General features: G+C 56.9%; 1 protein-coding gene and 1 long non-coding RNA gene across 2 annotated transcripts in view; one reads left to right on the top strand and one right to left on the bottom strand.

Annotated features, from left to right (window-relative positions):
• COL17A1 (collagen type XVII alpha 1 chain) overlaps positions 1-27,011 on the bottom strand; it is a 50,137-nt gene that overhangs the window by 1,067 nt on the left and 22,059 nt on the right. The window contains exons 15-56 of the mRNA XM_058298495.2: positions 26,571-26,657; positions 25,238-25,282; positions 24,251-24,409; positions 23,424-23,645; positions 23,072-23,101; positions 22,689-22,715; positions 21,772-21,798; positions 21,580-21,642; positions 20,771-20,875; positions 20,228-20,290; positions 19,569-19,604; positions 17,775-17,828; positions 17,501-17,536; positions 16,955-16,990; positions 16,250-16,312; positions 15,388-15,423; positions 15,048-15,119; positions 14,134-14,160; positions 13,056-13,091; positions 11,317-11,352; positions 11,067-11,147; positions 9,954-9,989; positions 9,354-9,431; positions 8,413-8,466; positions 8,232-8,273; positions 8,010-8,063; positions 7,252-7,311; positions 6,873-6,899; positions 6,528-6,560; positions 6,366-6,440; positions 5,975-6,025; positions 5,349-5,471; positions 4,736-4,873; positions 4,152-4,220; positions 3,647-3,787; positions 3,021-3,110; positions 2,819-2,929; positions 2,145-2,291; positions 1,514-1,840; positions 856-993; positions 532-594; positions 291-371 (exon numbers count right to left, since the gene is read on the bottom strand). Coding sequence (XP_058154478.1) covers positions 291-371; positions 532-594; positions 856-993; positions 1,514-1,840; positions 2,145-2,291; positions 2,819-2,929; positions 3,021-3,110; positions 3,647-3,787; positions 4,152-4,220; positions 4,736-4,873; positions 5,349-5,471; positions 5,975-6,025; positions 6,366-6,440; positions 6,528-6,560; positions 6,873-6,899; positions 7,252-7,311; positions 8,010-8,063; positions 8,232-8,273; positions 8,413-8,466; positions 9,354-9,431; positions 9,954-9,989; positions 11,067-11,147; positions 11,317-11,352; positions 13,056-13,091; positions 14,134-14,160; positions 15,048-15,119; positions 15,388-15,423; positions 16,250-16,312; positions 16,955-16,990; positions 17,501-17,536; positions 17,775-17,828; positions 19,569-19,604; positions 20,228-20,290; positions 20,771-20,875; positions 21,580-21,642; positions 21,772-21,798; positions 22,689-22,715; positions 23,072-23,101; positions 23,424-23,645; positions 24,251-24,409; positions 25,238-25,282; positions 26,571-26,657 — 3,279 coding nt within the window. The remainder of the gene's footprint in view (positions 1-290; positions 372-531; positions 595-855; positions 994-1,513; positions 1,841-2,144; positions 2,292-2,818; positions 2,930-3,020; positions 3,111-3,646; positions 3,788-4,151; positions 4,221-4,735; positions 4,874-5,348; positions 5,472-5,974; positions 6,026-6,365; positions 6,441-6,527; positions 6,561-6,872; positions 6,900-7,251; positions 7,312-8,009; positions 8,064-8,231; positions 8,274-8,412; positions 8,467-9,353; positions 9,432-9,953; positions 9,990-11,066; positions 11,148-11,316; positions 11,353-13,055; positions 13,092-14,133; positions 14,161-15,047; positions 15,120-15,387; positions 15,424-16,249; positions 16,313-16,954; positions 16,991-17,500; positions 17,537-17,774; positions 17,829-19,568; positions 19,605-20,227; positions 20,291-20,770; positions 20,876-21,579; positions 21,643-21,771; positions 21,799-22,688; positions 22,716-23,071; positions 23,102-23,423; positions 23,646-24,250; positions 24,410-25,237; positions 25,283-26,570; positions 26,658-27,011) is intronic.
• LOC131278688 (uncharacterized) lies at positions 4,214-9,360 on the top strand. The gene is made up of 3 exons (XR_009186091.2): positions 4,214-4,662; positions 5,834-6,084; positions 9,196-9,360. It is a non-coding gene; the product is annotated as an uncharacterized lncRNA (long non-coding RNA).

The raw sequence follows: 27,011 nt of genomic DNA, 5'->3' as shown, positions 1-27,011 counted from the left end.
GTACTTTAGCTTGGGCAGTTATGGCAACTGTGACTGCAGATGGCTTTGAAAGATTAAATCTTTTGTTCTTTAAATTGTTAACCCTATTTCATTTCTTCCCTGCACTGGTCCCCTCCTTCCTTATTCCTCTAGCTGTTAATTTGATTATATAAATTATATTCCTGGCAGTGTCTGCCTTTAGTAATTGCCATTGCCTTAATTTTTCAGGCTGGCTCTCTAAAGTATCACTTGTTTCTCTTTGGAGCACCCAGCCTCCCAGCCTTCCAGAAACTGTGGCAGCCAAGGCTTACCTTTGTCGCCTTTTTCTCCCTTGTGCCCCCGAGGGCCCGGTGGCCCAGGCTGACCTGGCAGTCCTGCAGGGCCCCTCTCACCTAGAAGGACAGATAGAGGGTGTGACTAATGCACAAGTGAGGCAATTGAAGAACCTGCAGGAACGGCACAGATACCCAGAATAGCACTGGCAAAGGAGCTGCTTTTCAGCAAGAACTTGTTACTTAGGATACTGGTGGCTATTTCCCTGCCACCACTTACCTCTGGGTCCTGGGGTGCCCACTTCTCCCTTCTGCCCAGGGGGCCCTGGAATGGCTCCATAAGCTGCAGGGGAAAAATGAAACCGGATTTAGACTAAAGATTGTCTAAAGCTGGGGAGGTATGGTTATTTGTTCAAAATAATACACATAGTTAGTGGTAGAGTTTCGACTTGCAAGAAGAAAGTTCAGAATTTATCAGATTTTCAAACATCTCAAGTGTTAAAAACTGGAGATTTTTTCAAGAAACTCATTTCTATGAAGCAGGCCCCATGGGAGACTAAGGTAGTAGGTCACATTTGGGGAAAATATTGGCCAAACTTCTTACTTCGGAAGAAGTCCATGAGGTCTGCAGTCACGTTGCTATAGGCAGAGAAGACCTTGCTGATGCCAGGAGGCCCTTGGGGACCAGGCCGGCCTGGTGGGCCCTGGACAGTGTAGGCCATCCCTTGCAGCAAGCCCTGACCTGTAAAATACCAGAGTGTGGGCACAGGAAGGAAGGATTGGGCGGTCTTCAGGAATTGCTCAGTACCTTCCTCACAGTGGGAGTACAGAACCCTCAGATCATCTCGTTCCCAAAGCCACAGCAAGGAAATATCCCTGCCCACTTGCTTTACATTCCCTCAGGGACTGGCACAGGCATTCACCAGGGGCCTTTCTCTGAACAACTATCAAGACATCAGGCTAAGAATGACTTCTCAGCTGACAGCCTTCCCTTAGCCCCACCAGAAAACCATCATGGTCATAATGACTCTACTGAGACCCAGAATGTAGTGTCAGCACCCCAATGTGCCCTGTCCCCCGCAGCTTAGCTTCCAGTACTGAGGCCCCTTGAGATGACACGAGAAGAATTAGGTAGAGGCCTCTTGTCTTCAGTCCCTTCCCAGCCTTTGCACTCAGAAAGCAGGAGTGCAGATCTCTGGAACCCCACTCACGAGCTCACATGCTCACAGCCTGGCTCTAAAGCTTAATGCCTCCCTACTTACGCTGCAAGCTCTCCGACACCCGAACAGCCAGCTCGTTGTAATCCAGACCTCCAGCAAAGCCAGCCCTGAATGATCCACCATCGCTACCATATGGGCCACCTTCACCTGCTGCTGCCCCATAACTTTCGCCCAGGGAGCCACCGCTGGCCCCTCCTACGCCCACTGAAGAGCTGTAGGAAGTGCCCCGTCTGACTGATGAACTATGTGAGGAGGAGCTGCTGCCCCGGCTGTAGGAAACTTCCTCTGATGTGAGACGGCTATCTCCGGGTGGTCCCTGGGGCCCAGGAGGGCCTGGTGGGCCGATGATGAAGCTGCGAACGTCAGGACCTGTGGGGGAGGAAGCTGCGTTACTGGAAGCTCAGGTCTTGGTGGAGAGAAAGGAGAGTTAAGGGGTCTCTTTCAGGGTCTGACAGCTCCTGGGCAACAGCACATGAACTTTGGGATACTTGCACGGGTGCAGGAGAAGCAGCCCGGCTGCTTCTCCTGGAGGCTCTCATGCATCCGGCCTCTCAGATTCCTTCAAGCGTGCTACTTGAGGGAAAAACAAGGTCTGGGGAGGGAGCAGGAGGGACATTGATGCCAGGGCACCTACGGGGAGGGAGCAGGAGGGACATTGATGCCAGGCACCTACTTGTGAGGTAGCTAATCAGTTCACTCCGGAAGCTGTCACTGTTTTCAGCTGCATAGGTGGCCAGAGCTCCTGAGACACCAGGAGGTCCTCGAGGGCCTGGGGGGCCTGGAGGGCCTGGAGGGCCTGGGATGGTTGAGAAGCCAGCAGCTGAGTGCAAGGGAAGAGAGTGAAAGGTCAGGGACCATCCTGCTGAGCCTGGGCTCAGCGCCCAGTGCAGGCCCCTCTTCAAAGGAGGGGGCTGAACAACAGGACCCAGGATGACCCGGCCAGGCCTGTGTCCCTGCTCCCCAGTGGCCTTCCCACTTCCGGTTCTTAGCTTTGTTCAGCCTACTCATATCTCCTTTTCCTGACCCTGTCAGCCCTTGAGAGCTGGAGCCCAGTTTAGCCTCTAATCACTTCCCGGCTTGTGTATTCCCTTACAGCTGCACTTGGGAGCACAATCCTTCCGCATTTCTCCCCCTGCCAAGGCTGAACGCATCCCCAAAGCAGGAACTGTGCATCCCTCTTCAGGGCCCCAAGGGTCCTGCCCAGTGCATCCTCCAGGAAGACTTGGGTTTGGGTACTTCATTTTACTTTACATGCTGCCCTTGCCAAAGCCTGTCCCGCCCATCCCTCTCTCGCTTCCTCCCCTTGTCTCCCCCCCCCACCCCCCGCCCCCACTCCCCACGCCTTACTATTCAAGTAAGAGGACAGTTCTTCCACACTGAGGCTGGACCATGCATTCCCTGGGATCCCTGGTGGCCCAGGGGGACCTGGGGGTCCAACGATGCCCCTAAATTCAGACCCTAGGACACCAAGAACAAAGTCACGGCCTGAGCCCAGGACTCTGCCTTCCATCCCACACCACTTGGACAAATACCCCGTGCTCAGCCTTACCTTGGAGCAAGGAGAGTAGCTCCTCATAGGAAGTTCCTGGCAAACCAGGGGGACCTGGGGGGCCAGGAAGTCCAATGCTGATTCCAGAACCTGGGGGACAAAATCCCAAGTTGAGATGAATTCAGATCAGGCAGGGAAAGACAGATGGAAACACACTGTCAGAGAGGTCAGACACGGGTGCTGTGGACAGAAATGGGGTCTGAGAAAGGCAAAGGGGTAGCAGGAAGAGAGAGGCAGAAAAGAACAATGCAGAGAAGTATCCCGTGTAATGACACCAAAGGGAGAAGGGCCTTCAGGTTCTAAGAAGAGTACAGGTCACACACGGCCCAAATCCTGCTGCATGTGTGAGTGTGTGTATAGGCTGTGTACAAACACTGCACGTAGGACAGTGCCCAAGACACTTTTTGTCTTCCCATGCTCCTGAACTTCCCTCCCCATGCCCCTTCCCCTGCTCTGGGATCATATATTTGAATAGTTCTGACGCTACCTATCCTGCAGGATTTGGGCAGCCGGGGAGATGAGGGTCACAGTGGCCATTTCAGGGAAGTACAGAACCTAAGTCCCTATCATAGACCCTTCCTGACCGTCCTGCCTGGAGGGGGAAGGCCAGAAGAGCAGACACTCACTTGACATGTAGCTGAGAATGCGACTGCTCAGTGCTGCATAGTCCAAAGTCTGGAGGGATCCATCTCCACTGGCTCCTGGTGGCCCTGGGGGACCCCGAGGGCCCATCAGGTACTGACGTAGGTACTGACGTACATCATCCCCTGGAAAGGAGAGGACGTGTTTAGCATGGGCTCCCTCCAGCCACCCCGTTGCCCAGCCACAGCCTGACTGCCCCAGCGCATTGGCAAATTCTGGGCACTGAGGTCCAAATAGGTCAGGAGAAAATCAGCTAGCTTCCAGGTACCTGCAGGGGCACCTGCCAGATTGCCTAGCATGGAGGGAGGTAGGTACTGCCCAGGCAGTCCACAACCTGGCGAGCAGATCGGGTGAATGGCTCCTTGACCCGAAGGGCTGCCTACCCTTGGCAGCCCTCATGAGGCTCTGACCAGGACAAGGTGTGCCTGACAGGTGAGGCCAGGAGATGGCAAAAATGGCCCCACCCCCGGCCCACCCCAGGTGACTCACGCTGTAGCACAGCCAGGATGTCTTCAGAAGAGATGGAGGTAGAGGATGAGCCGATGCTATACCCCGAAGCTGTCAGGAAGGAAAACCTCAGGTTAGTTACCTGCTTCTCTGGTACTGAAGTAACACTTCATTATTCCAGAAATGGAAAGATCTGATCAAATAGTGGTTTCTCCTTGGGGGGAGTGAATGAACGGGGTCCACGGAGATCATTATGAAAGCATCAAAAGGGCACAAGTTTGTTTTTTTGGTAGGAAACGCAGTTTGCTTGTAAGAATACATTAAGCTTAACTCCCACAGGCACTGCCAACCCAGCGGATCTGCTTTCACGAACAGATGAGAAGTGCGTATAATTAGAAGCACACTAATCAAACGCACGAAGGCTCATGAAACATGGTCCCGTTTTCAGTCTGAACAAGTCCTTTTATGAAGATATAACCCGGTGCCCTGATTATATGAATTCAAAATTGAAAACCGCATTCAGGAGAGGAGACAGTGTACAGCAGATGAAGAGGTGAGGCCCCAGGAACAGCAGCAGAGCCTTTGCCGGAAGGCTTCCGAGCACAGGGGTGTGGGGAGAGGCTTACACTGTAAGTAGCCCACGACGTGTCTCGACAGCTGGGAGTAGTCAAAAGTCTCGCCTGTGATGGTGGTGACAGGCCCTGGGGGACCCGGTGGGCCAGGGGGACCCTGAATTCCAGAGAGATAAGACCTAATACTGTCACCTGCCACCAAAGGAAAAAAAAAGGTCAGGCCTGTCCCCAAAAGGGCGTCTCCCCACAGAGGTGACCTGGATGTGATGAAATGCCTGCCCTGCTCCACCATAGACCCAAGGCAAGGCCAACAGGGGGCCAGACTTGTCCTTGTTGCCCCTGCAGGAGCTGTGCTGGATCAAGTGGTACCTGAGAGCCACGAGACTCCCAACAAACGTCTGGTGCCCACATTTGAGGAAATCCACGGGTGGTTATTGACGTATGGGTGTGCAAGTGCGCAGGGGAGGGGTGCAAGCCTCTGCGTGGTGAGGACGAGGGGGTGTGTGGGTAGGTACGAGATGGCGGCTGTCATGCATGTGACTCTGCGCTTGTGGGAGCTCACTGACCTGCAGTGCTGTCTCCAGGGCTGGGAGACCTGCCCCTCCCCAGTGCACACACTCAACACACACTTGCACACTCGCGCACTGGCCCACTGTCTGGCACTCACTCTGCATGTACTCAGAGATGTACTGCTGAATCTCCCGGCCCGAGCTGCTGCCAGAGCCTGGAGGCCCAGGGGGCCCAGGCGGGCCTGGTGGGCCTGGTATGTATGTGGTACTCGATGAGCCCCCTGTAGGAAAGAGAAAGGGTTCTGAGTTGGTTTCTGTGCCAAAGAGGGGCCCAGGCACTGCTTCCACCATCTGAAAAGGGAGGGTCTTTCTTGAGTGGCAGGAATAAGACAGTGGCAAAGGGAAGGGCCCCCGAGAAGAGAGGAAAGGAGTGCCCGCACAGCCGCTGTTCAGGAGGGGCACAGAGGCGGGAGCTCTCCCAGGCTAAGCCCCCGTCCTCCACCTTGCTCACCACCCCATACAGCCGCCCTCTTCTCCTAACACCCATAGCACCCAGGGTTCTCCATCACTCATCACCGGCATTATCTTTTTATACACATGGGTCCCTCCCTCCCACTCCCACTAACCTGTCACCTCCCTAAAGGCAGCTCATAGAGCCGAACCTGGGGAGGAGGTACCTAATCAAGATGGAACCATGGAATGAGAGAATGAAAGGATTTCCTGTTGGAATGACCTGCCTCGCTAGAAGAAGGCAAGAGGAAATTTGGTCACCTCAGGTTCTCACCTACAGAGGGACCACCAGAGATGCCAGGAGACCCTGGGACACCGGGATCACCTGGAACCAAAATGAGAAGCCCTGTTATGTGCATCACCTCCTCCAGGAAGCCTTCCCTGGTAAGCCCAACCTCACTTATTTGCTGGTGGCTCAACAATTGTCCCATGTCTCTTTGCCTCGTTTTCACCACTGACACCATAAGCTCCCTCAGGGCAGAGAAGTTATCTCCATGTCCTCATCCCTTCCTCCCTCCAGACTCTCTTTCCTTCAGTGTCTTCTTTCTTCCAAGCTTCCAGCACCAGGAAGTGGTTACCACCTGCTCGCCAGCCCTCTGCTCAGGCCTGGGGGAGCCAGCCTTGTTCCCACTCCACGCCACCTTCTCAGCTGCTCCTTCACTGACCTTTGTCACCCTTGGGTCCCTGAGGACCACGTGGGCCGGGTGGTCCCTGCAGGTTGAGTCCGAGGGAACTGGAATCTGGAAGCCAACAAGACAGGGGTGCGGTCAGCCAGGGCAGGAGGCAGCTCTGGGCAGAGCCAGCGGGGGGGTCGGGCCAGCCCTTACCTGAGGTTGAGAACCCGGGGAGGCCTTGCTCGCCTGAGGAACACAGAGCGTGGGACAGTCAGCCGCGCTTTCCTCCCTCTACCTGTTCCCCAGTCCCGGACACCACCTCTCCAAGGCACCCCCAGATCTTGGGCAGTACCTGGGCTTGCTGCACACGCGCTGGGGATACGCACACACCTGCCTTGCACACATGCACAAAGCCATTCACAGACACACGCACTCTGGTCTATTCTGGTTATTTTGGACCAAACGCATTTCCAAGAAGCTCAAGGGTCTTGGAAGGTTGGCTTTCGCCACTCTGCCCCATCGCGCCCCAGGTTTTGTCCCACGCCAGCTCTACTGTACCTTGGTGTCCTCGGGGACCTGGGGGCCCTGTGGGAGGGAGGCAGAGAGCTGTGAGGCATGGACCAGTCAGGGGTTGTGGCTTCAGGGGAACCCTGGGTGAGAGGATGGGGCTCCAGTGCTGGAGCCTCTCCTTCCACCAGGCCAGTGTGGAGGTGGGAATTCTCTTAGGCCACCTTCACCCTGACCCCATTCCCCAGGCACTGGGCCACCTTCCCCTCTTTCTTCCCCCCACGCCTCAGCTGCTGCGCTCCTAATGGGTAAAGAAGGAAGATGAAGAAATAGCCCAGCCCACTGAGCCTCATCGAAACTCTTTGGGCCACCAGCTGGGTAAGCAGCGGACACATACAGGCTCCCGAGCTCCCCGAGATACTCTTCTCACCTTGGTCTCCCTTGGGGCCTGGAGGGCCAGGTGGGCCTGGGGGCCCAGAGAAGAACGTTTCTGCAGAGGAAAGAAAGTTTGAGTGAGGACTCAGGGACATATATCAGAGAGCATCACCTGGCACAGTGCCTGGCAGACCAGATGCTCAATAAATACCTGCCAAATGGATGGATGGGTGGATGGATGTATGTATTATGGAATGGTTGAATAGCTAGACGGATGTTAAGTTAGTTTCGAGGTTGGATAAAAAAATTAAAAGAATGCAAAGATGGATAGATGATAGATTAGATAGCTATAGATAGGTAGATCTGATAAGTAGGTAAATGAAAGGTGGATGGATGGATGGACAGACAGATCATGGACGGGTGGGTGGAGAAGTTCTAGTGAGGACAAGTTCTGGCTAATATCTGTTTGCTCTAAAGCTATTAGCATGTGTTTCTATGTTGTACTGTCAGCATTTATCTCACTTCCCGGGCACGTGTCCTGCCTATTTTACCAGACTTGGACTCCCTGAAGACAGGAGGCACATTTCCCCTGTTTCCAAGGCTCCCTCCCTCGGTCCAGGTTTCCCGGGTAGCTGGCTGCCTTCCTTTCCTCTTTGCACAGGCAGCAGGTAGCAGGGAGTTTATGTAAACACACCCGGGGAAAGTCAGAGGAGGGAGCTTGGTAAGGGGGCAGGAGAGGAAGACCGCAAGCCGCGAACTCCGCACACGCTCGGGCCAGGGCTGAGGGGATGGGCAGGTGTGGCTCGACTTTACCTGAGTTGCTCAGGAAAGACCCGGGCGGGCCTGGCGGGCCTGGCAAGCCTTCCCCTAATCAAGAGAAAAACCAAGACTTGTTAGGGCCAAGAAGGGGAACGGGAAGCTTCACCGGGAGAAGTGGCAGGGCAGCTCTTCCCTGAGAACTGGCCCTGAAGGTGCTGGGCCCCGTCGTTGCCCACCTCCCACCTCCCACCTCCCACCAGGGAGCTCGGCTCTCACCTGCTGGGCCTCGGGGTCCTGGAGGGCCTGGAACTGCAGGCCCTGCGGAAGAGAAGGAAAAGGAGCCAACTCCAGGAGCTGATCCTGCCTCTGAGATCAGGAATTGGCTTCCTCAAAAAGTACCTCCAGTTCCCTGGTCCTCAAAGACTCCCCACCTTCCAAAGATCCCTGAGACACTCACCTGGTGGCCCAGGTAGCCCCGGTGGACCTGGGGGGCCTCGTAAATCAAGACCTTCTGTAGAAAGAAGAAAACAAAAAGGAGAGAAAGCCGTCACGAGGCGTTGCCCGCCATGCCCCGTGCCCTCACCAGGGCCATCAGTCCCGGGCTCCCACTCCCTGGACACCAGACCCTGGGTCCTGAGCACAGGACCCTCTGGAGCCCATTCGCTAGGGGTGCCCCTGGCTCTGAGACCAGTGGGGCTGTGGTCAAACCCTCTGGGTTTATGGAGTGAGAGGCAAAAACTCAGTCTTTGGTGTCAGAGAGCCTGAGTTGAAATCCCAACCGTGCCTCTTCTAGCTGGTGTCTTTGGGCACGTGCTTGACCTCTTTCAGCTTTGGCTTCCTCCTCCATAATCCAGAAGCAATAAGACCTACATCCTAGGGGTGTCGGGTGCTGATGAACGTAGTAAGCCCGTAGTGCAGTGTCTGGCCCACAGTGGGTGCCCAGACGGGGGTGGCTATTGTCAGCACTGTCAGCTCTCCAGGGGTCCAGGTGCACGGCCCAGCAGCACCTCTGCCTGGGCTCTTTAAAGGACTGTGAAGACGAGTCCCAGGCAGGGCAGGGCTGAGAACCCAAGGACTCTTCCGGCTCTCTTGGAGTGGAGGAGGTGGTGCTCGCACTGCCAGCTCGCTTCAGAGCCCCCTCCCACGGCCCAGTCCTCCTGAACCCCGACACCTCTCTGACAGCTGCTCCTTCCGCAACTCACCCTCTCTCACCAGACAAAACCCCTGCTCTTCCCCCCAGCTTTCACTGCTTCCCAGAGGAGCTGGCTGTCCTCACACCGTCGGGACCTTTGCAGCTGACTCACTGGTGCAGCTGCCACCGGGGCCCCTGAGTGGGCCACTGCCTCTCCCACTCCCGCTCCCAGCGCCCCCCACCCTGGAGACGGCGGTGGCACTCACGGGCAGAGAGGACCTCAGATATGGAGCTGCTGCTGCTTATGAACGACTCGCCGGCAAGGCCTCGCTCCCCTCGTGGGCCTGTGGGGAGACAGGATGGCTGCTTTCCATTTGTGCTTTCCTTCTGGAGTGGCCCAGGTGCAGGGTGGGGCCTGGCGGCGGGGGCTGGGGACAGCTGCGCCTGCAGCCGAAGCCACCCCAGTAGCTGCACCAGCCTTTCCCCAGCCCCACTGTGCTTTGGTATTTGCATAAAATGCCAGGAAGTGGCTCGATTATCACGGACTAGTCACTAGAGGCCTGAGGCCTGTGAAGACAGCCAGGCCGGAACCTGGCCAGGGTGCCTCAGGCCTCCACCTCCCCTTCTGGGTTTGGCTGCAGCAACCTCTGCTGAGGATCGCGACTTTGTCAGAAACAAGGCAGGAGGTGAGAGGAGGAGCCCCCCTTGCGGCCCGAGGTCTTGCGAGGCCTTGGGTGATGAGCCCTGTCGCCCTTTCCCGCTCTCCCCAACGGGCATCTCCTTTCCTCTAGGAACAGGGCCTAGCCCTCTCGGGACGAGTCCTCCCGATGCTCCCACAGTGTGGCTTTTCCCAGGGCGTGACATACCTTGCTGTCCCGGGAGGCCAGCCGGGCCGGCAGGGCCTGGAAATAGGGTTGGGGAAGAAAAGCCTAAATAAGGTCTCCAGAGGCGCAGTTCTAGGAAGACCTGCAGGCAGGGCGGGCGCCTGGGTCCACGCCCACTTCCCGGTAGGGAGCGGAGCCGTGGCCCGCAGGTCAACGGGCTCCTTGGAGAGCAGCAAGCATTTGAGACCAACCCCGTGGCCCTCCCCGGACAGAGATGGGGCCCCTGGGGCAGGCAGGACTGCCCTCGCCCTGCTGTCCTCCGTGGCTGGCGCCTTCTGAGCCCCCCGCAGTACCCTCCGCTAGCGCCTCCCAGGAGGGAAGGCGGGACCGAGGGCCATTCCTTGGTTGTGATGTTAAGTCACAAACCTCATTTTCCCATAAAAAATGTCTAAATGAAAAATACTTACAACAAATTATAAGGCATTTTGGAAAAAGAAAGAAAAAAATCCCCCGTAATTCTTCAGCTGGTAAGCATTTTGCTTTATTTCCTTCCAGCGTTTTTGGTTTTTTTTTGGTATCTTGTACAAATATAATTGCAATCACACAACAAATCCTGCTTTCAAATACTACTACTATCTCCTAAGACCTTTCTTCAAAGGTCTTCATATTTTCTTAACCACCCCATTGTTATTGAACAATTTTGGAATAGACTCTTAGCATTTTTGCTGCCACTGATACATATTATCGAATTGTTTTTCTCAAGGAGACAAAGGGCTCGAGGACCAGGTGTTCCAATTAGTCCCAGCACGAACCCTGACTTTGCTGTTTATCAGCCACGTGACCTTAGGCAATGCCCTGACTTTGCTGTTTATCAGCCACGTGACCTTAGGCCAGGTCATTGCCCTAAAAGCGCAGAGTAGCGGGGACCTCCGAGGCTTCTGGGGAGCCGGGGGTGGGGGGGGGGGTGGCGCTGCCTGGCCGGTCACTGACCCACGTTGCTGTCCGGAGAACGCAAGGGGGTTGGCTTTCCCTGCGCCTCTTCGCCGCCTTCCCTGGGTTCCCGCCCTGGGCTCAGGAGCTGAGCAAACGCCACGAGAGTCAGATGCAGCCACCGGCTGCTGTGATTTGGGGCAAAGCCAGGAAACGTGGACTGACCTGGGGTACCTGGTGGTCCTGGAGGTCCCATTGCTCCAGGAGGTCCCGGGGGGCCTGGGATGGTGACAGTCGACGAACCCTCTGAAAACAGAAGTCACGTGGAGGGCTGAGCCACTTGGTGGCCTCTCGGCTGGTGGCCAGGGAAGGTGAACTGCCCACTGTTTTGTGCCCACAGCCCGGGCCCTCAGGCGGGAGCTCCCAGGTGCCGCCGCTGCCCAAAGCACGGGGGAGGGAGACCCGGGTCGCCTACCTGAGGTCACGATCCTGCCTGCAGCGCCGGGTTCACCTGGGAGGGGAAGAGAAGGTGGGGAGTGGGGTGGGGAGGCTCAACTGGCCGCTCCATCAGTCATTTCCAAGGCTTCTGAATGCACTCGAGACCCGCTTCCGGGCCTCCAGGCTTCAGGCTAAAAGCATTTTCCCAACTGAGGGGGCGTGCAGGCACATTCAGCACCCCTCTCTCAGCTGGAGACGCTGAGGTGGCGCGTCCAGCTTCCTGGCCCACCTTAGCTCTTGGGAGAAGCTGGGACTCAGGGAAGGGACTTCTCTAGAATGTGGGGGCGTCTGTCTCTCCCTTTGAGGCGGGGAAAGGCTGGCTGGGGTGTCACTCACTCCATCCTCGGGCAGCTTAGGCTTCCACCCCGCACTGTCTTGGGCAGGTCAGAGGACGGAGCGCTTAGCCCAGGAGCCGAGCAGGGCTGCTGGGAGGGGCTGTGTGGATTACGAAGGTTCTGTGGTTGGTAAATTTGGGAATTCTGAGTTTACCGAAGGTACTCTCTTCTGCCTTTTGTCTCAGAATCTTGAAAAGGCAAAAGTGCATGGAAATACATATTTTTAAAAAGAGGATTTCAGACTCACACTTTGCCAAACTTATTGACCACTGGATGCCTTTTCAAGGAAACATCTCTTAAGCACTTGCTTAAGGAAACCAAGTGAGTGGAGTAGAGGATGGAAAAGTCTCTCGACTGGGGATCCTTTAGAGGGTGTCTTTCTTCATTTCCCAGGGTCTGTGAGCAATTATGCCACTCACACAATGAAAGGATGACATTGATTTCCCCTTCCGAGGGAGTGCAGGGGTCATCTCTCTCAATCTCTTGGGGGTCAAGGCCAAGAGAGGAGAAAGTACTTGAGTTGGTTTCATTGGAACGCAATTCAACATTAGGTTAAATGTCCCCTCTTGTTTATATTGTCCAGTTGTCACTATCTTGGAATTACATTATTATTTGTCCTGAAAGAACTCCTTGGCCCAACCAGTCATTGGAAAGGAGTTTCTGGAAAGCAGTTGTTTTATTCCTAGGGTCTCGCCAAGGGTGACAGTGACCGTCAAGGGCAGAGTGCTTCTCCACAGAAGCCAGGGTTCAGGGATGTGGTGTCAAAACGAAGGACAAAGGAGAAAGGTGCCCCTGAGCGCTGTCCACTGCGAGCCCTGCCGACCCACTGGGGATTACTTCCCCGTTCAGCACTTGCACTTGTGTCCTCTTAGGAGCATCTTATGCCCCGTCTCTGCCTGTCTTAAAGCTGCCTCTCAGGAAGGCTCTGTGTACCCAGTCACTCAGGGGTGAGTGGATATGGGACTGATAAGCCCAAAGGTGTTTCCTATGCCAAGGGAACATTCGAGTTAGGAGGGGACCAAGCCTGAGCTAGGGGGATAAAGCACTAATAGAGGCACTTTGGAAGAAAACTGGCAATGAAAGCCGTCGGGAAGGGCAACGTCTCTTCCAGCTGCTCCTGCAACAACTGTCTAGAGACATCCGGGTATAACGACGAACGTTTTGTTTGTGGGGTGGGCAGTATGGGGCCGATGGGGCCTGAGGATTCAAGGCTAAGTCGCGCTGAACAATCTCTGGGCTCCCCGTGCTCAGCCTTCCGTGCGAGCCACTAGAGGACACTGTCGATCCAGGCTCTGCCCGGAGAGCCGCTTCCCCTGGCCCACCCCGCCCCGCCCACAGTGCTTAGTGGAAAGACAGAACAGCTCATTTGGCAAGTCATTACCTTTCAGCCCTGGTCGGCCCGGGGTACCAGGAAGTCCTAGTGTGATTAAAACACATCAGTCAGGATGATTGTCGCCAACCTCTCCAGCTGCCTGCAGCAGGAGCCACTGACACCCCAGGACCCTCCCAGGTGTTGCCTTGTGCCTTAGCCCAGACAGACCTACTGGGGTGCCTCTTGCTCTGATCCCTTCTCCCTGTCTGGGAAATGGGGCAACAGCTGTGCTTGAGGAAGGCGGAGGCCCACAGGCTCAGCTTTGGGGGGTGCCACTCCCTCCAGACTATGAGTCCCCTATAGCCTGCAAAACAGCCACCGTCCCCACATCCTCCCCAGGAGCAGAGGCTGAGCTCCTGCGTCTGGTGCCTTTGTCCACTCTAGGTCAAGTCTTGGAGCCTGGCCAGGCTGTAGAATTTGCAATACTGCCAGAGAGCACTTGAAGGATGCCACAGTGTGTCCAACTTTTGGGTGCCCCACTGCTTGATTTCATTTAAAATCTTTGCCTAAATTCCTTCAGGAGTTGGAACAGGGTGTGATAAACAATTTCCCAAATATAAGTGGGTGCACACCGATCCATCTATCAGATAGACTTCAACACTGAGGCTGTCCCAGAGAAACTGGGCCCTTCTGAACAAGAGTGGGCACCCACTCCTTGCCATGCCCGTGAGGCCCATGGGCCTCTGGGGGGCTAATGGAACTCCTGACTGGCAGAGAGGCTCTGCTCCCTCTCAGGGGCTATGAGTCCCACCTTGGGGTTCCTGTACCAGAAGGGAACAGGGGTCCCACCTTGGGGTTCCTGTACCAGAAGGGAACAGGGCACAGGCAGACAGAATCAGCAGATGATCCAACCTCCTTTCTACCAGCATGCGTTTCTAGATTTTTCTGTGCATATTTGTTTTCTTCCTAAAGGGCTTCTCAAGACTTACAGTAAAAGGCCCTGAACCCACGTTTGTTAAGGGGGTAGAGGGCAAAGTGGAACCTCTAAGGTGGCTGGAGGAAAAGCCTTTGCTGAAGCAGCAGTCCCAGGAGGAGGTGGGAGGCTTGGCAGATGGTTTTTGGAGGTGGGAGAGATCCAGTAACTTACCCTGAGGTCCTTGGGGTCCTGTGAGGCCTATGGAACACAAAACACACGAGGGAAGAGTTGGCAGATTGGAGACAGCCTTAAGGAGCCACAGCCTCGACCCCCATAGCAGGTGGACACGGTGTGGAGAGGGCCAGTGGGCTGACAACCCACGTCAGCACGGCCAGACCCTAATGGCTCCCAGCGCTGGGCAAAGAGCGATTCTCTGGGCTTGGCGATGTGAAGTGACCTACTGCTGTGTCAGGATGGTTCTGGGATCTGAGGGGAGCCACCTGCCCAGGAGCTCACCTGTCTGTGGGCCCTAACACTGCACCAGGCTCCTCGGTCTGGGCATCCGCCAAGGAGTCCAAGGCTCCCCCGCTCCCCAGGGTCGCCCTGATCAACCTCGCCTTGGCCCTCACACTTTCTTGGCCTTTTGGATTTGTTTTTCCTGCAAGCCTGAGAATCTTGCTCTCCTTTTGTCCTTGATGGAGAACCACCAACGGCTTCTCTCCTGGGACTGGGCAGTGTTGGGGAGAGTCCAGATATGGGCCATCGAGAGGTGGACGGGGGAGAAGGACGCAGAGGAGCAAGGTATGGAGGTGATGTTCACATCTGCGGTTTTGAGAGTCCTTGCCCCTTTCTAGACCCCTGGCTTTCATCTTTAATCTCTCTCTTCTCATTGCCAGGCTTGGTGACTCAGAGGTGCCAGGGCCCTCAACACACAGCATGAGACCTAACACCCAGCCCTCAGTTGTGGCAGTTCCCTGCTGAGCTGCTGGAGGAGAAGGTGATGAGCCATTTGCAAGTGCACACACACAAGCACAAACACATGCACGGACGCACCCACACATGTGCACATGCACACAGCACAAGCACAAGCACACACAAACGCGCACCCTCCACAGCGCTGTGGCTCCCTCTTCCTGCCCTGTTACCTGGCTTCCCTGGGTCTCCAGCAGGTCCTGGTGAGCCACGGATTCCAGGCATCCCTGTGAGACCTTGTTCACCTAGAGAGGGCAAAACGTGGAAACGTCCTTTCAGGAAAGGTGAACTGGCCAACAAATCTGAGCCAACAATTCTCAGGGCTTTACTGACTGATTTGCTGGCAGGTGGAAAGGAGAAGGGGGACGAGGACAGAAGCTTGCAAGTGTCCCAGGGCGCATGCCTCTCTGGCACTATAATTAATTAATACCCGGGGACCTGGGTAGGGCACGGAGTGGCAGGTGGGAGTGGGGGGGGGCAGTGAGAGTGAGGTGAGCCGGGGCAGTGACCAACCTCTTGGGCCTTGGTGTCCGTCGGGGCCAGCGGGACCTGGTAAAGCAGAAGCAAAGCCACCAGTTACTCCTGGAGCTATTCCAGCTACTCCCTGCCTCTACTGCCCAGCAGCTTTGGAGCAGGGCATCTCCCAGGCGGGAGCCCAGGTGGCCCTTCCCGAAGCCGTGGATCACAGCAGCAGCGCTGCCTCCGCTCGACCTTCGGGTTCGGCGTCCTGCCTGTGTTTCCCTACCTGGAGTGGCTCAGGGACTACCGCCCCACCCCGTCCCACTGCATCTCCTGTGCCTCTCGCACTCCAGGCTCCACACACACCGGGCGCCCCATGTGTGTTTGTGGACTGTGGCTGAGTACCAGGTAACCCCGCAATCCTCTGCCTGCCACTCATGGTCCCCCACGTTCTTGGCTCCACTGTCCCAGGAATGTTCCTAAGCTCTAGCCAAAGCGCTGTTTTTCGGTGACCTTGTCGTGCATTTCCCCACTGCTTTGTCTTTCTTCACTCTGGCTGTGGGACCAGCCCCGGGGGGTCAGGGTTGTGCCTGGCATGCTGGGGGCCTCACAGCACCTCGGGACTTCTCTGGCCTCCCAGGGACCCGGAGAGCTTAGAGGCAGGAAGAGGAGGATGGACCTGTGCCCTGCTAAGCCCCCCTGGGCAGTGAGAAACCCACTGAGACCTTTGCAGCTCTTTGAGCCCCCGGAGGGGTGCCTGGACCCCAGAAACAGCCTGTAAGCTGAGACTCGTGCAAGCGTGGGCAGGTCAGAGACCAGGAGAGGCAGCGCCGAGAAGAGGGGTCTGGACCTGCCAGGGCCACGACGACCCCTCAGGTGGGGCAGAGGAGTTGCACTGGCTTTTCAGGACACTCACCCATTGCTCCTTTAGCCCCGGGCTCTCCCACGGCACCAGGCAAACCTCTCAAGCCGGGCTCGCCTGCAAAGGAAAACAGGTTAGTTGGGCAGAAGTTTTCCAGCACTGCGTGTCTGACGACAGTAGAATGTTCCCCAATTCCTACTCCCCCCCACCCCGCCAACCAAAGGAGGTTGGGGTGCCAGCTAGAGGCAGGGAAAGCAGCTCCTGTTCTGATTCTGAGGTCACAGCCAACTGGCTCCCTGGACAGCAAGCAAGGACTGGCCCCAAAGCCATGCCTGCTCTTGTTTCCTTGGAAAACGAAAGATAGCCCTTGCAGCCAACGTGGTACTGCTATTAATTCCTGTTGAAGTAGGCAAGTTGGCAGGAGGTAAGTGGCTGAGAGGATATGAGTGGTGCGTGCCTTGTACCATGTTGGGAAGAGCTTAATTTTCCCAACTGGACTCTCTGTGAGAATCAGGGACAATCGTAAACTCTCTTTTCTGCCCAAAACATTTGCTGTCTGGACTACACACTCTGGGGCTTGCTTATACTCATCTAGTGCTTTGTTACATCTTGTGCCTTTTCTAGGTTGCAAATTCTCTGAAGGTTTTTAGACAGCACCGCTGCCTCCTCCATGAGTGTGTATTCTTTCTCACATCCAGTGCTCAATGGATTTACCAGGGGTCATCAATGGGTTAAAGTCGTTTCCTGCGTGGGACTGACCTGTGAGGCCTCGGGGTCCTTTCTCTCCCTGGTCACCTGAAACAGACAGAGGGGGCAGGGGGAAGCGTGGGTGGGGAGCAAGGGCACAATCTCCCACCCACGCCCAATAACGGGAACCCCTGGGCTGGGCAGTAGGTCTCGTATTTGAGAACCACTCTCGGGCTGCTTAGCAGGCTGTTGGCCAAAAGGAGCCAAAGGAACACGTGTGAGCCCCCCCAGGGGCAGGCCCCCCCCCCCCCCCACTATTGCACGCATGGCTGCGGTGGGCATCAAGAGGACCAGAGTGAGGGCAGTGCCTCCACCTTGTGCTTCCTCACCGCCCTGAGGACCACTCAACCATAGCAACGTGACGCTGGGCACGTAGAGTCCCCTCTTTGTGCCTCGGTTTCCCTATCTGCGAGGTGGGACTAGAATCGGCTCTCAAACGCCTCTCAGCTCCAGGGTCCAGGACCAGAATCATTTGCCGTCTCAGGCCCTGGGGCTGCGTCCCTTGTGGGCGCCCAGGAAGACACAGCGACAACTGGGAAGCGGCAGGAAGCAACATACCTTTGGGGCCTTGTGGTCCCATGGGCCCTTTGTCACCTGAAGAGGAAATGGACGCCTCAGGGAAAAAGCCCAGGGGCTGACCAAGCTGGGGAGCGCCTGTCTCCAAGGCAGGCCCCTCCCTCCTCCGCGCTCCTTCCCCTCACGCCCGCCCGTTGGCCTGCGCAGGAGGCTGGTAGTGTCCCCCGGAGCCGCTCTGTCCCCACAGACCCCTCTTCTTCAGTGAGAGGCACAGCAGGGTGACACCCTTTCCTCCCCATCCCCTCGCCCAGCTTACCTTTGACACCAGGGAGTCCCACTTCACCTCGGAGCCCTTGGAGACCTGCAGGCCCTGCCAAGCAGAGGAGACCACGCGGCGCACGTTTAGCCAGCTTTGGTGGGAAAGGACCCAAACGCACCCTCACACTCGCACACCCTCACACCCTCACACCCGCACACCCTCACACCCACACCCTCACTCCCGCACACACACACCCGCACACCCTCACACCCCCACACCCATACCCTCACACACACACCCTCACACCTGCACACCCTCACACCCGCACACCCTCACACCCCCACACCCGCACCCTCACATCCTCACACCCACACCCTCACACCCACACCCTCACACCCACACACTCACACCCTCACACCCACACCCTCACACCCACACACCCACACCCTCACACCCTCACACCCACACCCTCACTCCCGCACACCCGTACACCCTCACAGCCTCACACCCCCACACCCATACCCTCACACCCGCACACCCTCACACCCGCACACACACACCCTCACACCCACACCCTCACACCTGCACACACACACCCTCACACCCTCACACCTGCACCCTCACACCCTCACACCCACACACCTCACAGCCTCACACCCGCACACCCTCACACCCACACACCCACACCCTCACACACCCACACCCTCACACCCGCACACCTCACAGCCTCACACCCGCACACCCGCACACCCACACACCCTCACACCCGCACACTCTCACACCCCCACACCCTCACACCCTCACACCCGCACCTTCACACCCTCACACCCGCACACCTCACAGCCTCACACCCGCACACCCACACCCTCACACCCTCACACCCGCACCCTCACACCCGCACACCCTCACACCCACACCCTCACACCTGCACACCTCACAGCCTCACACCCGCACACCCACACCCTCACACCCTCACACCCGCACCCTCACACCCGCACACCCTCACACCCACACCCTCACACCCGCACACCTCACAGCCTCACACCCGCACACCCACACCCTCACACCCTCACACCTGCACCCTCACACCCGCACACCTCACAGCCTCACACCTGCATACCCTCACACCCGCACACCCACACCCTCACACCCGCACACCTCACAGCCTCACACCCGCACACCCTCACACCCACACCTGCACACCCTCACACCCACACACCCTCACACCCGCACACCCTCACACCCTCACACCCACACACCCTCACACCCGCACACCCTCACACCCACACACCCTCACACCCTCACACCCACACACCCTCACACCCACACACCCTCACACCCACACACCCTCACACCCGCACATCCTCACACCCTCACAGCCTCACACCCACACCCCGGGTTAAAGTCTAAGGGCTGCTCCCACAGCCTTCTCCTCCCCCATCACTGCTAAATAGTCCCGGTCCAGGTTCCTTACTCTGCCCATGACCAGGCCCAGGCATGAGAGCACCTTGTAGCCCTGGCAGAGAAGTTGGCTCGCTTTGCAGTGTGGGCCACAGCTCAAAATTCCCAACCCAGCAGGGTGAGCTCTTGGGCCCACAGGGAATGGGGCAGAGGCAGGTAGGACGGGGACTTCCTGCTGCTGAAGGTGCTGGAGGGTCCCGGGCCCCCAAGCCAGGATCAGGGAACCCAGGCTCAGCTGTGGGCATCACCTCACCATGGTCCGAATTTTGTGTATCCAGGAAGCTTTATTTCTAATTGCTCCTTTTGCTTTAAGAGCGTGGTTTTTCCTTTTAATGCCCCTTTCTTTGCCCCAGAAATAGCATCTCTCTACAAGCACAGAAGCACACGCACCTGCAGGACCCCGAGGGCCGGGAGAGCCACTGGAACCTGAGGAGGAGGATGAGACAATTGGCTGAGGGGACAAGCACAGGTCAAGGACAGCTGATGCCATGAACTCCCAAGGGCAGGTGGGGCTGGCGTGACCATGCATATGGCCCACCCACTGCTGGGTCTTACCAGGACCCCAGAGGTCAGTGGGTGCAGGAGGGGCCCAGGGCAGAGCCTCCTGAGGGAGGCAGCTGCAGCTGGGATGGCTCAAGGGACCCTTTGCCCTTTCCCCTTTAGAGTAAGACATTCGGGCTGCGCTAAGGAGTAGGGAGCAGAGGTGACCAGAAGGACATCACACTGGAAAGTCCCTTCTCCCTGGGCTGTCCGGGCTGGTTGCTTTTGAATGTGCTCATCTGGGCCCCTGTCGCCTGAGGAAGCTGCCTGGCCTCTCTGATTTCCTGGATGACCCACGACCCCCCGAGGGAGGGACCACGTAACAGGGCCTTGTGGACGGGGAAATGTGACCCCCCCACACTGCTGGGCCAGCAATACAGCCCCAGTTCTGACCCCCCAGGGCTGCATTGTGGGGGGCACTCTCTGGACCCGCTGCCCCTGCTCAGGTGGCGGGGGCCCCAGTGCCCGGGCCGGGAGCGTGTGCGTGCAGTCCTGTGCACCCGACTTACCTTTGGGACCCACAGAACCTGGGACTCCAGGGGGGCCGTGCAGACCCGGGCTACCAGCATCCCCTGAGGAAAGACGGAGGAACCGACACATCGGGACAGGCCGCAGCTTGGTGCCCCCAGCCCACCCGTGTCACTTGGAAGCGCCTTTCCCAGGCTGCAGGTGGCCCTGGGAGGTGGCCAAGCCCCCTCCAGGCTGGGCCTGTGTCCCTGGGGCTTTCTCGGCTGCCCTGCCTGCCTCGTCAGGGCCCTGAGAGGCCCGAAGGCCACCTGCCCACTCTGGCCTCCCCCCAAGTTCCCCACCCTCTGCTCCCGTCTCAGCCCTGACTCAGCCCTGTCCCCCCACCCTGGGCACCCACTGCTCCCTGCGGCTACTCTCTCTGCGGACTTGGAGCAACCTGCAGCCAGGCTCGTGCCCGGGCAAGGCCACGGTCACCGCAGGGTGAGCCCAGACCCCTGTGCAGGCAGGTGCTAATGGAGGTGAAGGAAGAAGAGGGGAGAGAGGGAAGAAGGAAGGGTGCAGCTGCTGGTGGGACTGCCTCTTACCTCTGTCTCCTTTCTCTCCAGCGCCGGGAGGCCCTGGCTCCCCGCGAAGTCCGGGGGGCCCTTCTCGCCCTCTCTGGCCCATGGGGCCCTCCAGGCCAGGCTCTCCTAAAGACAGCAAGGAGCCGCCTCAGGCTACCAGCCCAGGCCCAGCCATGGCCTCCACCTCCACCAGCAGCGCGCCTGCCTGGAGCACCGTCCCTGAGCCACCTGGAGAGCCCTTTAAGATGTAGGTAGATGGCGCCCACTTCCACCCCAACCAGCAAACGGCTCCTCGGGTCCCTCAGAGTTAAAGCCAATGTCCTCAAGACGCCGCGTGATCTGCCCACCCCATGCCGTCCCTCTGGACTCTCTGCCTCCTGCATCTGCTCCGGCCATGGAGGCCTCAGCGCTGCTCCTTGGTCTTGGCTGCTCCCTCTCCCCGGGTGTCTCCCCCAGGTCTCCTCGTGCCTCACGCCTTCACTCCCTGCAAGTCTTTGCTCAAATGGCACCTGCTCAGCGAGGCCTTCCCTCACCTCCCTCTTGAAAGTTAAAGTTAAGGCCCGCAGCTCTCCTGACTCCCCAGCCAGCCTCCCACTGTCCGTTGCAGGCGGCATCCTAATGTGTCTGTATCATGTTTGCTATTTCTCCCCCACCAAGATGTAAGGTCCATGAAAATGGGGTTTTTTCTGCTTTGTCCACTGATGTCTCCCCAGCACCTACATAGGACCTGGCATCCAGCAGGCACTTAATAGATACTTATTGGATGGATGGATGGATGGATGGATGGATGGATGGATGGATGGATGGATGGATGGAAAAGTGGTTCTTACCCACGCTGCCTTTTTGTCCCTTTGGTCCTTCTGGACCTGGGTGGCCCAAGAGCCCGGGGATACCTGTGGATACATGAGAATACTTTAGCCCCTGTTTTCCTCCCAGAGGCTGGCAGTGAGGACTGAGCAGCCCACTATTCCAGCAGCCCCCTTTCTTAGAGCAAGCCAGGGAGGTCATCAGAGGTTACGTACCCGGAGTCCCAGGGAGCCCTCGATCTCCTGCAGGAGCAGAAATAAAAGAGAGAAGTCAGCCAGAGGACTCAGGCCCAATTCCCTAAAGGAGCTGACAGTGGAATTCAGGTAAGGTTGCCAAATTTACCAAATAAAAAGACAGGATGTTCACTTAAGGTCGAATTTCAGACCAACAATGACTACATTTCGAGTATAAGTATGTCCCATGCAATATTTAGGATATACTTATACTGAAAAGATATTTGTGTTTTGTCTGGGTGTCCTTATGTAGCTGCATGTTCTATTTTCTGTCTGGCGATCCCAGATTCAGGGGCTCCAGAGCCATCAGGCCGTCCTCCTTCCATTATGGTCAGGAGGGCTGTGGCCCTCAAGCTGGAGGCCGAGGGAAGTGTGCTGGGGCAGGAGCCCAGGGGGTGTGAGGTGGAGGGGAGGGGGCAGGAAGAGAAGAGCCCTGGAGCGCAGGGTAGGGGCAGCCTTGCCATCTCAAGCGGTGATCAAGAACCTGGCGTGACTGAGAATGCAGACTCCCGGCCCCACCCTCAGCTGCTGAACCAGAGGGCCTGAGAGTGGGGCCCAGACTCTTCTGGCAATTTCTACACACACTCAAGTTTGTAAACCCTAATCAATGAGATCCAGGAGAGCTGCACGTGGAATTGGTAACCTCCTCCGTCCTCCCCAGGTGCCAGTCCCATCCACTGTCAAATCACTCTTCTGTGGAGATATTTCCATTTCCTGCAGCACATAAGCCTGTGGCCGTCCCCCGACTCACCCTGTGGGGAGCGATTTTCTGTGAAAACCGCCGGCCTTGCTAGACTGGTAGCTTGGTGCCTACTGGATTTCCCAGTAGAAAGCTCAGTTCCACTTTGCTGGGTTACTCAGCAACCCTCAACTAGTAAAAGTCTTCATGTTACATTTACCTTTAGGGCCTGGACCTCCCACGTCACCTAAAATCAGAAAATATGAAAAATGTGAGGTAAGCACCCTAGGGCCTTCTCTCCCCAGCGTTCTAAAACCATTTAACAATGTGTAAAACTGCATTCACGGCGACTCCGCCTGGCTCTCCGGGTCCCTGCAAAGTCACCTGGGCATTGCACCGGGCCTCCCTTAGGTGTGCTATAGGTCCCTTCCCGTTCTAAGGTATCTGACTGTAGAGCCAGCTCCCAGCCTAAAGATACTTAGGTTCCTCATCCTTCAATGTGGAAAAATTAAAAACAACAACAACATGTTTTCCAATCCACCCAGAAAATCAGGCTCCACTTTCAAGAAACAAGAGTAGTTACAGGCTCATCCACTGCAGTACCTTTAGGGCCAGGGCTTCCTCGTAGGTTTCCTGCAAGAGAGGAAATCCTGAGTTAGCGTCACATCTTCTGTGTTCCTCGCATGCACAGGAAGGGGACCAGTGTGGAAGAGCGGGAAGAATCTGAGACGAGGACTAGCGATCAGATTCTAAACTCTGCTAGTTGTACGATTTGGGGCAATTCGCCTCTCCAGGCCTCAGTTTCCCCAACAGGAAAACAGGGTTACAGTACTGGTCCTACCTCCCTCACAGGGCTGCTGAGAGTGCTAAAGAGGGCGAGAGGCTTGTGGGCACCCTGGAGGGGTACCACTCACACAGGTGCCAAGGACCCAGGCATTCGGGGTAGCCCTCTCACCATTTTTCTGTTCCGCCATTAGCTTGTCCTTCACAAATATCCAAAGCGCCTCCTGCCTGTATTGGTCCAGCTCGGCTATGTCCCCTTCTGACCCTGTCATGGGCACAACACCCTGGAGACGGTCCTTGCTGCTTGGCTGCAAGTACTCCTCGATCTGCATCCGGCTGGTCTTGATTCTCTCCAGTTCATCCACGCGTGCTTTCAGCTTCCTCACCTCCTCCGCTGGATCAGATATAAAGGGCAAGCTCAGCCCGAGGAGCCTAGCGCCTCTCACAGCGCTCCTTCCTCATGCAAAGCCTGAACTGGGGCACAGGGGTTTGTGGTGGCTTCTTCTTGCCACTGGGACAATTTGGTGTAGCAACCAGCAGAATTCAGTCCTCAAAACCACGAGAGTCCCAAAGAGCCTGGCCTTGGGGGGAAAACGTACCAACCAGAACTGGGAGTCCCTTCTCGCCTGAGGTGGGTAACAAAGCTCAACCTCCCAGCCCTGTGGGTGGGGCCGGGAGTCTGCACCCTTAATGCAGAGCAAGAGGTATGGATGCTTTGAAAAGGTCAAAGGGAAAAAAAGGCTATAGAAAGGCATGCCGTGATTCAGGGACACCAAATGCTTAGCGCACGTGGCTACGGGGGAGAGAGCATGGGCTGGGAATCGGGAGGTGGGTTCGAAGCCTGACTTGACCCCTAGCTGGGACCTTGGCCAGGTGGCTCCCAGGGCCTCAGTTTCCACATCTGCACCAACGAGCAGTTTGCAGCAGTGCCCTCGGGTCCTGTGCACGCTGGCACCCGGGACAGCTCCCGAGCTCCCGCCCGTCGCCCTCGCCACGTACCCAGAGCGATGAGGCCGAAGAGCAGCCCCAGGAGCAGCAGCCAGGTGAGCAGCAGGCCCAGCAGCCACTTCCACCAGCTGCAGCAGGAGCCGCAGGGGCACCAGGCCGGCCCGGCCCCCCACGGCCCCCCGCCGCCCCCGCCGCCGTAGCCGTGGATATCTGTGGAAGACAAGGAGAAGGTGAGGTGAATGCTGGGGGCTCCCATCCCCTTCCCTACAAATTCTCTGGCTTTGGGTGACGTCTGTGGCCTGAGTGGATGTGAGCGGGGCCTTTAAAGTGCCTGGGCAGCTCCGGGAAGCAGTGGATGGTTAAGAGCAGAAGTCTGACAATTCTGGGCTCCAGCTGTGTGATTCTGAGAGGGCCACTTACCTTCTCTGTTTCCTTTATTTATTTATTTTTCCCCCTTCCTCTCCTCCCGCCCTGCTATTTTTTGCTGCCTGTTTCTTTTTTAAAAATGGGGTTAAAAGATGGCCTACATCATAGGTAAGGAATGCAGTTAGCAGAGGGTGCAGCACAGTCTACTGATCTGCCACAGCCCCTGGCATGCTATGGGGCCCACACCTGGAGTGTTCTCCTCTCCACATTTCAGGTCAGCCAGATCTTTCTTTGTAACCCCCCCAGTTTCTGCAATTATACCCAGCACATAAGTGGTGCTCAATGATTATTTTCTTCATGCAAAGGGAATTTGGTTCCCTAAAGTGGGCTGGAAGTCTTGACCCTGTGGAAGGAGGGCTGGAGCTAAGCCTCTGGAAGGCATAAAGGGCTGGGGATGGGCCCCGGCTCAGTGTCATCTTGAGGCCCTTGTTGAGGGGAGCATGCAGGGGTGCCCAGGAGGGGTGGTGGGGCCTGGGAGGCAGCACCTGCTGAGCTCGGGTCCTTCCCAGCCCGCCCCCTCCACCTCTCCACTCAGCTCCCTCGGAACCCCTGATGGCACTCTGGAGAGCCAGGTGGCTCGTGGGTGCAGTTTTCTGTCTCATTTTCCCTCACCTGCAGAGGCGGCCTTGCTCTTGGCGGACACGGTCTTCAGGTCTCCTGAAAAGCCAAAGCAGAGGACAGGTGTTGGGACCCGAGCTTTTGCCCTGGAGGAGGCCCGAGACTGCCCGCAAGCAGGATGTGGGCAGAGCCTCCTTTAGGCAGGTCTGCGCCCGGCTCCTTGCCCAGGGAGCCGCCCTTCAGCCCACTCTGGTGTTTGCAATAATTGCATCCACAGTTTGTCAAACAATTAAGGGTGGGGAAAAAGCAGTGCTTAACCCTCCTGAGACCTTAAGCCCTTAAAGCCCAAACATTTTTGCAGGACCAAGTTGGGGTGGCATTCGCATTCAAACAACAAGCAGGCCTGTGGGAAGCGGCTGATTGCCTGGTTGAGGCACTTTGAGCCTCGATCCGCAGCCTGGGGCGGAAGCGAGGCTGGGATGGGCTTGCTGGAGCCTCGTGTCCGAGCCCCAGATGCTAGTTAAAGAGTGTTTGTGGACATGTGTGGCATCTTCTGGGACAATTTTCCAGAGCTTTCGGCAGATTCTGAAAAGGGTCTTTTGACTGCCCAGCCCCACCTCCGCTGCAAAAGGTAAAGACCATGGACTTGGAAGAGCCTCTTAGAGTCAGGTTCCACCCGCACCCTGTGAGGATTGTAACTGGTTCATTTTACATTCATTTTTAAATTTCTATGACTTAACTTTTCTCCTCTTTTACTGACCTCCCTGTAATTGGTGCTTTGGAGAGATCCTACTAAACCGGCTTGTTCTTCAATTGTTTTATGCAACATAGCCAAGACCTGGAAGACTCCATCCTCCCCAACATCCCTGACTTTACGACGAGGTGAGAGAATGCAATTATCCAGGAAAAATTCCAGATATTTGCGAAGGAAAAGAAACAATAAAGCTCTCAAGTGCTTTTCAAAGCATTTTCTACCAGTTCTGAAAATTACTGGAGGGCTAGTGGAGTGAGGAAGCAATACCACTGTGGCCCGTGAAGGCCAGAGGCGGCCTTTTGCCGCGATCACCGTACACCGAGATCGCCAGGGAGCGCCCCTGCTGGGCTGGGCGAGAGCACCGCGCCCCCGGGCCTGTCAGAAGCCCCGGGTGACTGGTCGAGGGATGCCTGCCCACTGGAGATTGACGGGCTCTTCATCAAATGGGCAGAAGTCCCCCTGTTAGGCTGAGTGGGGCCGTGGCGGAGACTGTGAACCCTCCTTTCTAAGGGGCTCCCGGTGTGGGAGCTGGGGTGGAGGGACCACACTTTGAGTGGCGAGGCCCCAGAGGGCACGTAGATGAAGTGAGGACTGGCCGAAGCCGAGGGGAGCCACCGTCAGATTTGTTCTTACCGTTGGCGTCCGATTTGTCGGCGCAGTAGGTGCTAGCCGTGTAGGCAGCTTGCTTTTCTTTTTTTAGGGTGTCCTCTGAAAAGGAAGCTGTGCACAGAGCCATGATCACCTGGTGTATCCTCCCCACCCAGCCCCAGGCCTTGTCTCATCTCCTGCGGTGGGAGGTCAAGGTTAGCGCGGGAAAGAGAGAGCACAGCTTTCGTGGGTTCACCTCCCTCCTGCGCTTCTGGAGACTTCCTGTTGCCCAAAGACCCCTCCAGGAGAGCTGGGCCTGAACTGCCCGGCTTGTCTGCACTCCAGGCAGACCCTGGGACACTCTACCCCGGCAGGCCTTCTTCATTTGAGTGGGATGACTATGGTTCCATGACTAAAACATTCTCTAACCGCCTTGCCGGGACATTGGGCCTCCCACACCGTGTGCCTTTCCCCTGCGGCCCGAGG

This window comes from Dasypus novemcinctus, chromosome 6 (genome assembly GCF_030445035.2).
Source record: "Dasypus novemcinctus isolate mDasNov1 chromosome 6, mDasNov1.1.hap2, whole genome shotgun sequence".
Classification (NCBI taxonomy): domain Eukaryota; kingdom Metazoa; phylum Chordata; class Mammalia; order Cingulata; family Dasypodidae; genus Dasypus; species Dasypus novemcinctus.
This window is presented reverse-complemented; position numbering and strand designations above follow the sequence as displayed.